Source organism: Astatotilapia calliptera, chromosome 12, assembly GCF_964374335.1.
Source record: "Astatotilapia calliptera chromosome 12, fAstCal68.1, whole genome shotgun sequence".
NCBI lineage: Eukaryota > Metazoa > Chordata > Actinopteri > Cichliformes > Cichlidae > Astatotilapia > Astatotilapia calliptera.
The window spans coordinates 30112334-30125808 of record NC_137433.1 but is presented as its reverse complement, the minus strand read 5'-3'; the positions used below and the strand labels follow the sequence as shown (position 1 = coordinate 30125808).

General features: G+C 38.8%; 2 protein-coding genes across 2 annotated transcripts; both read left to right on the top strand.

The window, feature by feature from the left end:
- The first annotated feature begins 68 nt into the window (after positions 1 to 68).
- Positions 69 to 4191, top strand: LOC113033923 (uncharacterized). The gene is made up of 2 exons (XM_026188128.2): positions 69 to 258; positions 1005 to 4191. Exons 1-2 carry the CDS (start codon positions 69 to 71, stop codon positions 1937 to 1939), a joined length of 1125 nt encoding a protein of 374 aa, XP_026043913.1. The 3' UTR covers positions 1940 to 4191.
- An 876-nt stretch (positions 4192 to 5067) lies between these two features.
- On the top strand, positions 5068 to 12170 carry LOC113033920 (uncharacterized). Its single transcript, XM_026188124.2, has 2 exons — positions 5068 to 5324; positions 7599 to 12170. Exons 1-2 carry the CDS (start codon positions 5153 to 5155, stop codon positions 10073 to 10075), a joined length of 2649 nt encoding a protein of 882 aa, XP_026043909.2. The 5' UTR covers positions 5068 to 5152; the 3' UTR covers positions 10076 to 12170.
- The last annotated feature ends 1305 nt before the right edge of the window (positions 12171 to 13475 follow it).

Genomic DNA, 13475 nt, shown 5'->3' with positions numbered 1-13475 from the left:
ACACCGAGCGGAAGTAAACAGAAACTGGGCTGGTGGCGTAAACATCGACTTGTGCGTGGGAACAATATATGTGTAACAAGGCAATAATGCCTTCAGTTCAGCATTTTAGACAGTTTTTCAACGAGCGACTAGCTGCTGCTGCTGAAGAAATATTCAGCGCTTTTGAAAAAACTATCCTCGAGTACGAAGAAGAGATCAGCCGTCAGCGCAGGCTGCTGGACATCGTCTGCAAACCTGCGGTGAAGTTACCCAGGATAGGTCCGCAACACCTTAATTACACGTTTGATATAATTTGCAGTTAAATAATGGAGGCTTTAGACTTATATTAGATCCTGTTCGTTTAAAGTCCTATTAGTTTGTTTTCTTTATCCCAACAGGGTTGTGAGGATGGGAATATGAACGTGCCTCTATTACCACAGCACGTGTCGAATCGACCTCAGTCTATAATCTTTGTCAGTGTGAGAGAAAAACTGGGAGTCGGTGTTTGCTAAGCATTTTTTCTATTCAAATTCAAATTTTATTTGTCACGTACACAGTCATACACAGTACGATATGTAGTGAAATGCTTGGACAACTACTCGTGACCTAAAGAAAACAAAAAAAGGAAAGGCTATGAATAAGATAGGAAATAAATATGCAAAATTAAAAAGGGTAAATTAATTTTGCATATTCTTAAATGTTTTCGTTTTTTGATCAATCAAAACGGAAGAAAACCTGAAATTTATTCTACAACATTGTTTAAAATATCAGATTTGGCAACATGAAATTGAGCGGCAACTACAATGCTATTTATTTGTTTCAAATCCCTTCCACCTCAAACGTGTTTTATTGGGTAGTTTTCTTTATTTTACTTTTTTTCTGTTACTGACATTGGATTGCACACACCAGTATATGGAATATTTATGAACTTTTAGGTGGGTAGCAAAATCTGTAGTTTCTGTCAGTGTGTAACTTTTTGTTTGTTTGTTTGTTTGTTTGTTTGTTTGTTTCACTTATCCCTCCAGAGCTCCCACATCAGCTTGCCTGTAAAGAGGAGGAGGTTCTTGCCTCTGACCAGCAGCCCATTTTCCAGGAGAGGAACCCCAGGTTGGATCAAGAGGTTAAAGAGGAACTCTGCGCTAGTCAGGACAGAGAGCATCTTGTACTGAAGCAGGAGACTGATACTTGCATTGTGCCTCTTACTTATGAGAAAGGTGACAACGCTGAAGATCAGACTTTGAGATTGATTCCGAGTGAATTAGTAAGTGCAACAGAAAAACATTCCTTAGTCAAAATATCTATTAAAACCTCAGAGGAAGCAGAGCTAAATACCAACCACCAGCTCTTTTCTCACAGTTCCTATTTATCTAAAAGCCCTGACAAAGAAGACGAGCCTGAGGATTGTATGTCAATTGGAAATGCAGAGACAAAACCACAGAAGATAAGTCACAAAGGCAATCATATACATAATCCTGCAATGTTGATGAATTACTGTAAAACACACGCAAGCAAAAAGTCTTTCAAATGTGACACTTGTGGAAAAACATTTCCATTTAATTCCAAATTAATCAGACACCTGCGAATCCACACGGGCGTGAGGCCATATTCTTGCAACATCTGTGGTAAAAGATTCAATCAGACATCCATACTGAACGTTCATAAACGAATCCACACAGGCGAGAGGCCGTATTCTTGCAACATTTGCGGAAAGAGATTTAACCAGACGTCAATACTGAACGTCCATAAAAGAACTCACACGGGCGAGAAGCCATTTTCTTGTAACATCTGTGGTAAAAGATTTAATCAGAAGTCAATACTGGATGCTCATGTCAGAATCCACACAGGCGAGAAGCCCTTTTCTTGCAAAACATGCGGGAAATGTCTCAGGAGTCGTTCTACTCTGTTGGTTCACATGAAAAAAACACACGGGCGAGCAACCGTATTCTTGCAAAATATGTGACATTTCAAATGCAGCTATCTTGTAAGTCCATGTGTGAAGCCAGACGTTTGCCAGACTATATGTAACAGAAACAGCACACGAAAAATCTGCAAAGGCAATAATTTTATAATTTTGTGTGCAGCAATTATGTGAAATGATTCTTTTATGCATCAAGCTTGATACGGTATCTAAGGCTGCATTCGTTCGACTACGGTAAGTGTTTGTATATGCAAATATAGATACAATATAGAGTTTCAGTTTTTCACTTCAAGACTAAAACAAACCACTAATATTTAATTACACCTCAGTCTTCTACTTCAATGCTTACATTTGATAATAAGTGTTAGGACTTTTTAAAAAGCATTAACCTGTTTAGGGGATACACAAATAAGGCAGAACCATCAGCTGTGGGCACAAATGGGTCATGGCACACTCATTCGTTGAGCACAGATGGAAAAGTCCCACTTATAGAAAACTACATTGACACAAGGCGTAGCCACAGCGGATTTTTAGAGGGGAATGTAAAAGGGATTTATGATTTGTTTTCCCCCCGCTCTGCCTTGCAGATTGGTTGTGGGGGTCTGATATATGAAAAGCTGCTCCTCCTTGTCTCCAAACACGTCTTTGGTGACTGTAGCTGCAAAAACCCAGTTTTGATTTCTTGACCCAGTCACCATGACTTCTGTAGATGTTGACTTTTGTTATGAGGGTGTACGTCAGGACCATGTTGGCATATTAGGTCTCAGTGATGCATGATGCTCATTCACTCACGTGTCAGCAAAACCTTCCTGCAGCTCCTTTTCAAACACATAAGGGTTTGGAATAGTAGATTTTCATGCTTGAAGTGCCTTCATGTCTTTATATCCATCTCTTGCATCGTATAAATTCTTTTTACAAGTCTGTTCACAGTATTTGTCAGCTGGTCAAATTTCAGCTGGCAAACTAATACCACTTGCTGCTTCGGCTGGCTTCGAAGGCCTAGAGTTCCTGCCTTTAGAAGAAGACATGCACACGCCACAGTGTCTGTATTAAATAAAATATCTCTAATTGTAACAGTATACGCCATTTTCCTCTGTGTGCCTGAATGTTCGTATGCAACTGTACGTCTTCTTTTCGAGAGCTCATGAATATTTGTTTTGTAACTTCATTGCTTTTTTGTGTTGGTGTTGTTTGTTAAAGTCCAAAAGTAAAAGTATCTAGTAACAGTGTTGCGAAATACCCATCACAATTTCATACAACTCCAGCTGATGTTTGGAGATATTTTATTTTGTTTAGCGAGGAGCAAAAATGTGCACAGTTCAGTGTGACACAAGGTGATTGGATTGAAATGTTCCCAGTTACAAGTTTAGCAGTTAGAGCCAGACTATGTTTGGTGTTTCTCATTACAAAAAGTCACTGTTTAGCTTATTGCTCCTGATTATTGATCCATTATATCATTTAAAAGGAAATGCACAGCAGGCTGTCTCTCAGTGTATTTCTGCTGTAATTGTGAATGAGATGCTTTGTGGAACTTTTGAAAGCACTGAAACCCTCAACATGAATTTGTTAATTATAACATATTTATATCTGCCTTTATTGTTTTTATTCTGAGGCTGCTCTACATACCTGAGGCCAGCCTAGCATTCATTAGGTTACATGTGAATGTTTCTACTTTATGGTAACACAGTGAAGAAAGCCTTTTACTTGTCAGCGTTACAGTTTCCCTGTTAACAAATGGTAGAAAAAACAAAACTGAAATACTTACAGAAGTTACAGTATTGTTTGCTTATTTATTTTTTTTAGCTTTTCTCTTCTCTTCTTTTCACTTAGTAAATTTGCACGCCAGTATACACTATTACATATATATATAGCACATAGCAAGGGCTGATTTTAGCTAACCTCTTGTAACGTGTACTGTAGAGAAAAACAGTTAAGATACATGATGCTGGATCTAAATGTAAAACATGTTTATGTCTTTATCAAACTTGCGTGTTGTTTAACTAATGAAGGAAGTTAATAGTGGCTGTTTAAAATTAGTTAAGGGGATTGATTTATTGAAGTAACAATAGACAATAAAGGTAGCATTGCCCAGTCAGTATTTTAGGCTATATAACTTGTTTTACTGTATTCATCTCCATTTACAGATATTTAGATACCAAAAAGAATCCTAAGAGCCATCTATGCAGTCTGAAAGTCTTTGGCATTTTGTGTTTATTTTGTTCTTTGCAGTATTTGTTGCCCTGAAATTATTGTATATCTATGTAATGTTACACTAAATGCTCAGTTTGACTATATCCCTGTGTGTGTTTTGCATTTTTATTTCACTCACAGCACTGTTATCTTTCCATAACATCAAATTGTTCCTCACAGCAACATGAATTGGTTTGAGGAGCTATAATATACAACATCTTTGTATTAGTATTTCTTTCTCTGTCTGCCAATTTGTCCTACAAGCTCAGGATGTGATCAACCAAACTTGACCTGCAGATATATCTTAGGTCCTTCAAGGTTCTTATGGCCCACAAAATGACCTGTTTTTAGCATCTGTGCACCTATAACAACTTAACCTATGCCTCCCTTTATGCACTTAAAAAACATCAAAGCATCGTGTTTTAATTCCACAGCCATCAACGTGGCCAGTCCAAACAATACTGTAGTATATCATATAATATAATAGCATATCATATCATGTAATACTGGAAAGAGAAACTCATGCATTTAATTCTTATCTTTCTTTCAAACTATTTAATTAAAGCAACCACTGTATCGCTTTATATATGTAAATATTGATCATAGTGCTCTTTACAGTTCCATAGAAAGAATTTCACAAGTACATAAAACAGTGTTCAGGGGTTTTTGGGAGGAAATATGAGATCACTCTGTGTGTTTTTTGTGGTCAGCAGTGTGGGCAATTTGTTTTTCACATAGGGCCAGGTTTGTAGAGTTTGTAGAGAGCAAGTTTGTAGAGCTTTTTTCCCTTACAAAATGAAATCATCATTGAAAAACTGCATTTTGTATTTACTCGAGTTATTTTTTATAAATGATTTTTCTTAATATTAAAAATTCTTTGACTATTTGAAACATGTAAGTGTGACATATGCATGTATGCATGCCTTTTGCACGCCGGACAGTAGGTGGTGATAGTGAGCGGGTACAGGATGTGTGTATCGCCCAGTATCACTTGCGGAAGTTAAAAGAAAAGTGCGCAAGTTTAGGCAGCTTCGAAGTCAAAGCGTCTACATTTTAGTTGTAACAATGTATCCCGTTCAAAGCATGCGTAAGTTTGTCTGTGATCGACTAACAGCAGCTGCCCAAGAAATACTGGGAGCGTTTGAAAAGAGAGTAGAAGAGTACGAGTCAGAAATCGCACGTCAACGCAGGCTGCTGGATACGGTGTTCACACCGGAGATAAAGTTGCAGGATAAAGGTCGGTCAGATTACCTTGCTCCTCAGTAAAGAGTCCTGTTATGTTTGAAACGATGACTGGTTAAAATGAATCAGTCCTTAGATATTCATTTCTTAATTGTGCCAGGATCACTGTGTGATCAGACCAGTTTGACAGGTATAATGTACCATTTGGTTTCCACTGAATTACACAATTTATTTTATTTTTAATAGCTGGATGTTGTACCTCGGTAATGTAACAAAAGCTGACACAAAGTCCTCAAATCCTCAGCTGAACCAAAGATCCTTGTAATGCTGGGCTTACACTGTGTGGTTTTTTCAGTCGCGCCATTCAGCTCCTGCTCAAACTGTACGATTGACTCGCAGGGGTTAGATGTTCGTAGGTCACGATGCAGGGTCTCACACTATACGGCCCGATGCTCTGATGCGACCTGAGTGCTCACACTGTGCGTCCATAAAATGAAGGTTATAACAGAAATTCTGTCGCTCGCTCGCTCTCCCTTTCTGTCTTTCACTCACACAGACACGCACACCACCACCATCAACTTTGCTAAATTGCTAATGAAAAACATTAGCATTGCAGCTGTGATTGAGCAGCAGTGTAAACCCAACTATTTTCACGGTTGTTGTGATAATTTTGTGAGGCCTCATCGAAAAGGCTCGGATGAGCTTGCCATAGTTCTACAAGTTGTGCCTCCATCGCTTGTGTCCGGATCTCACGCTGCACTGCCGTGCCGCGCCGTCTTCTTCGCTGACATTTGTGTTTGCGCGTGCGCAGTGTGAGAAGCTGCGGTGACACCCTCACGACCAAGCGATTGATGATCGGGAGCTGGTCGTGAGGTGTTAATCGCTTCTCGTTAACCCACGTATACTACACGATGCACGACGCACGATGAAGGTCAAAATCGGACCGATCGCCAAAACGGTCGCACGACTCGTGCCAAAAATCGCACAGTGTATGCCCAGCTTTATATAGATGATGCATGTCTTGGGGAAGTCGTCTCATGTCACGTGTAAGGTCGAGCGGGTAATGAGTTATGGACAAGGCAATCATTAACACATCTGTGTCTCAGCAAGCAATGGAAATGAACAACTAAGCGGAGTTATTAGATACAATACCGAGATACTATTTTTGATCAAAATGTTGGTGACATATCACATCAATACATTTTTGCATTCAAACTTCCCAGCAGGTTTCATTTTAACAGCTAGAACAAAATGTATCCAGTGTCTTACTAGTATGTGTCTCAGTTGTCGTTAATGATGATGAGGACACATCCTCATTAATTATTAGAGCTGTAATTTGCACGGTCTCTCCCTGGACTGCACGGGGCTTGTCCTGTTCTGCTTCTTAGTTCACAGATGAATGATTTGCACAAGTCCACAGGATCAGATGAGGAGATAAATAACTTTTGATGTGCCAAATAATGCCTTTAGGTGAGGTTGCATCGGGGTTGCCGTCTACATTTTTGGCCTATACCTTTAAACTCACAGAGAATAGTTTTTAGTGTGCTTGGTGGTGAGTCTGGTTTCCCACTTGGGTGCTTTGTAGATTTTAAAGAGGCAGTCCTATAATTTTAAATTTAGATCCTGAAAATGAAAGTCGGTTCATTATTGAGGTTGAGGTCAGTCGAATACTACAATTATTGTTTTGTTTTGTTATCAGTTCCGTAGATAGATTTTAGCTCTAAACACCCACCTACAGGTCTCTGTCTTTGTGACTATAGCACTACTGGAAATGCTATTTGGAAATGCTTTTTACAGAATGAAACTTTTTTTGCTCCTTTTTCAGAAACCAATACATTCATACAATTCAATATAAAATTGAATTCGATTTTATTTATGCAGCACCAATTCACAACCAAGTCACCTCAATTCGCTTTACATTGTAGGGAAAGAGCCTACAGTATTAGAATGCAAACCTCAACATTTAGATGTCCAGCCAAAATTAAATAATTACTAATGACTGAATGCAATTGTGATACATAAACACTCAGAGTGAAGATAGGTGAGTGAAACAGAAATGCTCAGTGCATCACGGGAAGTTCTCCAGCAGTCTAAGCCTATTGCAGCACGACTAAGGGACGGTTTAAAAGCATGTTACGGTTTTTATCAGCAGTTTAATCCTTATAAGTTACCACAGAGATGAATGCTGTCACATTCAAGGTGATGCATGGCTTTTAAATTCTATCACTAATAAACAATGTACATACAGAAAGTGTCATTTTTAGCTAATGGCTATAAGCCAAAAAATAGTATTTTAAACACTGTCCCATTCTTTCCTTCCTCCCTCTAGATCTTGCAAATACTTCTTTGAGTCAGCAGCAGAGTGACTCCACTGTTCAGCCTGATATTACACGGATTAAAGATGAGCATGAGGAAATGTGCATCAGTCAGGAACGACAGCAGCTCAAACAGCAGCAGGCGCCTGCTGCTCCTAAGGTGACTCCAGCTTCAACTGATCAAAGTGTCCACAGTGATCAGTCTCAGCCTTCAGGTCCTGACCAAACGAATCCTGCTGCAAGTAATGATCCCAAACCCAGTGTCCCTAATGAAGAGGAACGTGACAGAGAGAGTTCTCCAGTACCACCTCCAGATGATGACAACCACTTCTTCTGTCACAACTCAGATGAAGGGGAGAGTCAAGCTGACATAACTTGTAACTATGGAAGTGAAACACCAACAAGAGGCGATACGGACACATCATCAGCTATTACAGCAGCGCAGCCGTTAGATAAGGAAAACAATGATGTGGGCAGCACAGCAAACAGTGGTACAGAGGAAGGACAGGTGTGTACCAATGAGAGCAATGAGCCAGCATCAGATAGAAGTTGTAACATTGAAAACACATCATCAACCAGTAATTCTGAGTTAACACCTACTGTAAGATGTAATAGTGAGACCACATCAGCTATGAGTACTGAGCCAACACCGAACAAGAAACATATAGATGAGAATGAAACGTCAACTGCAACTGCTGGCCTAACGACTAACACAAAACAAAGTGGTGACTACACAACATCTACAAAAAGCACTGAACAAACACTAACAAAGAGCCCAACAGAAACTAGATGCCCCGATGTAACGCCACATGAGAAACACGATCAAGCGAGCCCCCCGTTAAAAGGGAATGGTGAGCCAGCGGCAAATAAGTCAAGTCACGATGGGGAATCAAGCTCATCTGTCAGCCTATATGAAAAAAGCAGTGGTAAGAAAACATCAGCTACAAGTGATGAGTATGCATCTAGAAAGAAACACAGCAAGAAAAAAACAAGCAGAAGTACTGATTTAGCTGCAAGTAGGAAACTCAAAGATGGAAAAATGTCATCAAATACAACTCCTCAGTTAATGCCAAATGAGAAGCATAAAGACTGGGACGCAAATGATGTCACTGAGCCTTCACCAGACTTTACATGTCACGACATATCAATGGAAAGTACTGAGCCAATTCAAAATAAGACTAGTGACCATGAACAGGTAGCATCAAATGAAAGTCCAGTTCAGGCAGAACCCACTGAGGGGAACACATCCTCAATTTCAAGTCCTGACCTAGCACAAAAGAAGCAGAGTGAAGGAAAACTAGCTTCTCCTTCAAACACTGAAATGGCACAAAGTAAGAATTCTAACAGTGACGAAGCTACATTGGCCGAAAGTACAGAAACATCGCCAAATAAGATGCCTGGTGATGAGACTACAAGTACTACGTCAACCTCAAGTAGGAAACTTACACATCAGAGAACATTACCAACCAGAAGCAGGGATTTAACAAAACAAAAGAAGCATAGACATAGAGACGCAAAGTCTTCAAGTAGTAAGGAAGCAGCACTGCTGAAAAGACAAAATGATGGGAGCGCAACATCAGGAGGAAGCACCGACCCAACACAACGGAAAAGACATAAGGATCAGAGTGGGGAATCCACCCAAACTACAGAGGCAAGACACAGTAAGAGAAACAACAATGGGAGCAAAAAATCAAGTGGAAGTACTGATCCAACACAAAAGAAGAGACATAGGGAAAGTGAAAACCGCTTAAAAGCATCAAGCCAGAATGATGGTGGTAATGCCAAAGATGAGGAAAATCCTTACAAGTGTGACCGGTGTGGCAAAGTGATGTCCAACTTCAAAAACTACAAATTTCATATGAAGAGCCACACAGTTGAGAAGACGTTCAAATGTGAGACTTGTGGCAAGATGTTCCGGGAAAGTTGGGATTTAAATAAACATTTAGTGATTCATTCAGCCGAGAAACCCTTCAAGTGCGACGTCTGTGGAAACGGGTTCAACCGACGTTATAATCTCGACCTGCACGCCAGGGTTCACACTGGGGAAAAGCCTTACAAATGTAGCACCTGCGGGAAAAGCTTCAGCGCCTGTGTGAACATGAAGAAGCACATGCGAATCCACACCGGTGAGAAGCCTTACACTTGCAACGAGTGCGGTAAAGAGTTTGCGGATTCTTCTGCTTTCAAGAATCATTTGCGAGTGCACACGGGGGAAAAGCCCTTCAAGTGTACCTACTGCAAGAAAAAATTTGCTACCAACACGACTTTGAAAAGGCACACCAGAACACATACAGGTGAAAGACCGTATAAATGCACCGTGTGTGATAAGGCGTTCAGTCACAAAACCGACCTGAAAGGACACATGAGGATGCACACTGGCGAGAAGCCCTACAAATGCACTAGTTGTGGGGAACAGTTCTCCACCTGGTTAAAACTTCATAAGCATAAAGAGCGTGCACATGCAAGCGAATCAGAAAAACCCTCCAAATAACTGGTCGTACCAAATGAATTAACTTGTTTTTGCTTTTCGTTTTCTTGTGATTTACTTCATAGTTTTGAATTTTTTGGACATTCCAGGTGTTGAGGTCAAACAGGGTTCTTTATTGTGTATTTTTCTGGTACTAGTGAGAAGTTAAAAATCAATTCAGGAAGGTAAAAGATCTGCAAAGAGCTATGCTTTTCAAGGCTTACAAGCAAATACTGGAAATACTACAGAAAGCTTTACACTCTCACACTGATGACAGTTTGTTATTTGTGACAAAAAGATTGTATGTTTTCCCTTTCCTTCTTGGCTTACACTTTTCTGTTACAAGTCGACGTGAGAGCTTTTTTTTCTTTCCATTCTGTGTTATTTTTGTCTGCATTTCTCAGAGAAGGTTGCACTTTTGCACTATGTCATTCTAAATACGGCCTTAACAAGGCCAGTCTTATTATGGCAACTCAAAAAGAAAATTCTGTATCAGAACAGTTAACCCCTAAAATGAATAGAATAGAATAGAATTCAACTTTGTCATTGCACATGTCACAGGTACAGGGCAACGAAATGCAGTTTGCATCCATCCAGAAGTGCTTTAGCCATGATATAGATATATTACAATATATATTAGCAATGATATAGATATGTAAGTATATTACAGAAATGGGTCTATTGTGGTATGTAATATGTACACGGTATGAAGTATGTTATGAATGAACAGAAGCTGTTATGAATGTGAATATACAGTTGTCCATTGTGTGTGTGTGTGTGTGTGTGTGTAGGTGGTTGTGGGTGTGTGTATGTTCAGTCCATGTGTTAACGTGGGTCAGCTGTCAGGAGGCAGAGTTCAGGAGTCTGACAGCTGTGGGGAAGAAGCTGTTCCGGTACCTGGTGGTCTTAGTCTGGAGGCTCCTGTGGTGCCTCCCAGAGGGCAGGAGGGTGAAGAGTCCATGTGATGGGTGACTGGGGTCTTTGATGATTTCCCCAGCCCTTTTCAAACACCACTTCCTGTAGATGTCAAATGCTGGCTTTACCTGGACCATTTTGCGCTGGACATCATTGTCGTTTATTACTCACAGAGAGTTTTGATGGCTGGACTTTTCCATCTTTTCGGGTTGTTGGTAGTTTCCATTTATGTGCAATGGTGGCTGCAAACTGCATTACCACCACCTTCTGGGAGTAAAAGCACATTAGATAAGAGAGATAAGAGATAAGATAAAACTTTATTAATCCCTCGGGTGGGTTCCTCTGGGAAATTCGGTACATTACATCCTGTGACTGATTTAAAAACGGGAAACGATATATTTCAGGACAAAAGCCATAGTCAGTCAGTTTTATTTTTATAGCAAATGTTAAATTATTTGATAATCATGACTATTAATTACTAAATGCAATGTAAATATTATATCAGATCCAACTCTGCAGGGAAAGCTGACGCCTCTTGGTATTTCCTATAAAAAGCTGTTGCATTTTTTTTAAAGGTTTTGTATGATAGTGAACTTTTACATATTTATAATTCTGTACCGTTTGCTCTTGCTTAAGCAAATGCTTTGGTTTTTGGATTGTTTTTTACATCTGTAAATATTCTTGTTAAAGAAATCTGGGAATTCCATCAGACAGATCATGGACAACAAAGTCAGACGAGTCAAAAGCCAGTGGTTGTGACTTTTGACGAGCTTTACAGTTGTTTAAATACAGTACACAGAAGTGCTTCTTGCCACAAGAATGCCTTCATTGCCTCAATGTGTTAATAAGTGTTGTACTAGAACAGCAAGCAAAAGGAACACAATGTTTGTTTGTTTTTTTTTTTTTTTGTCTTGTTGGTAATGATTTTATTTGATTTTTTTTTTCAGTGTTTTTTCCCATTTTTGTCATCAGAGCATAGACTTGTAAAACAGTCAGTGAATGTCTTATTAATGGGTTTACAATAAACCACCATGCCTTTTGTAATTGTCAATAAGTAATGTGTGCTCTTTCTGAATCTGTAGGATCCACGTTGATTTTCGTTAAATTATTTGTGATGTATTGAGACAAGAAGAATTAAGAGATTCGTTTTTGTGTAAGTGAAGGAGAAAAAAGTTACAGTGCAATAAATTCTGCTCTTATTAAACATGTGTTCTGATGATGATTCATTATTTAGAGCATATTAGTAGTTTTTAACAAGACTGCTTAAGTTGCTTTTGAAGCCTGAAGTAAAGTTACAAAGGTCAGGTGTATATGTAGGTTAATATTTAATATTTGCGTACGCTTGTTGAACACTTTTCTAAGGTATCCTTTGGTAGGACCTTTTTCACACAGAACTGTTGATCAGTGAATATTCCCTTTTTCAAACCATTCCCTGCACAGCCTAGAGATGGTTGTGTTTGAAATTCCCAGTAGATCTGCAGTAACTGAAATACTCAGACCAACAACCAAGTCTCATTCAAAATCATTTAAATCAAATCAATAAATATTTTTTTGCTATTATGATGCACATTTTGAAATTTAGCAGGTCGTCTTGAGTATGTTGTTATATCTAAATCCATTAAGTGATTGGCTTAGATGTTTGTGTTAAGTAGTAGTTGAAATAATGTACCTAATATAGTGGCTGGCAAATGTGTGTTCACATGTATAATGTCAGGTCTATCTAAAGATATTAAAGACCTATTATGTTTTTATTTTTAGTTTTATGGTTTCCAAATAATTAAAAAAATGTTAAAATAAGTTTTAAAAATGTTACAAAGTAAACTACTATTTTTATTGTTCTTCACAAAAGTACATATTTGTTGGGTGAAAGAGTTAAAATGTAATTTGGAGGCTAACAAAAATGTGGTAATTTGAGATACATCACATGGTCACGTAACAGTGAGTGGACACAAAAAAATTGATTACTTGTTTACTCAGTCCCATTCTGCCATCATGTGGTCCATTATATTTTTGGCTGCATCATGAGAAAATGTGATTTAATAATCGATTTTTAAAAATCTGCAAATTGAACTGCTGCTTTCATGCTGCTATCAACAATCCCTGTACAGTATTTTCTATTTTTTCCCCACAATATCTTGAAACAACTAGAACACAGCTAACTGCTATAAACACCTGCAGCTGATGACAGAACAGCTCTCAGAGCGTATGGGCACGACTTCAAAGAAGATCACAGCAGAATTAAAGAGCAGAATCTGAAATAAATAAATATATTAACAAACAAAGGCAAAACACGAAGGTCCTGGGAAAATATTTTTACAGTATGAAGTTAGAACTCTTGTAGTAAAACTAAAAGCCCTTTTTTGGTCATTGTTTATCTATTTAGCTAAGAATTAAGCAGACTATCCGGAAAACATCTTCAGATTTTTTATCGCAAAACAGTCTAGCTGTGGATTTGCTTCTTTTCCTTCCCTTATATGCTTTATCTCCTCACATTTCTCTCTGCACTGTT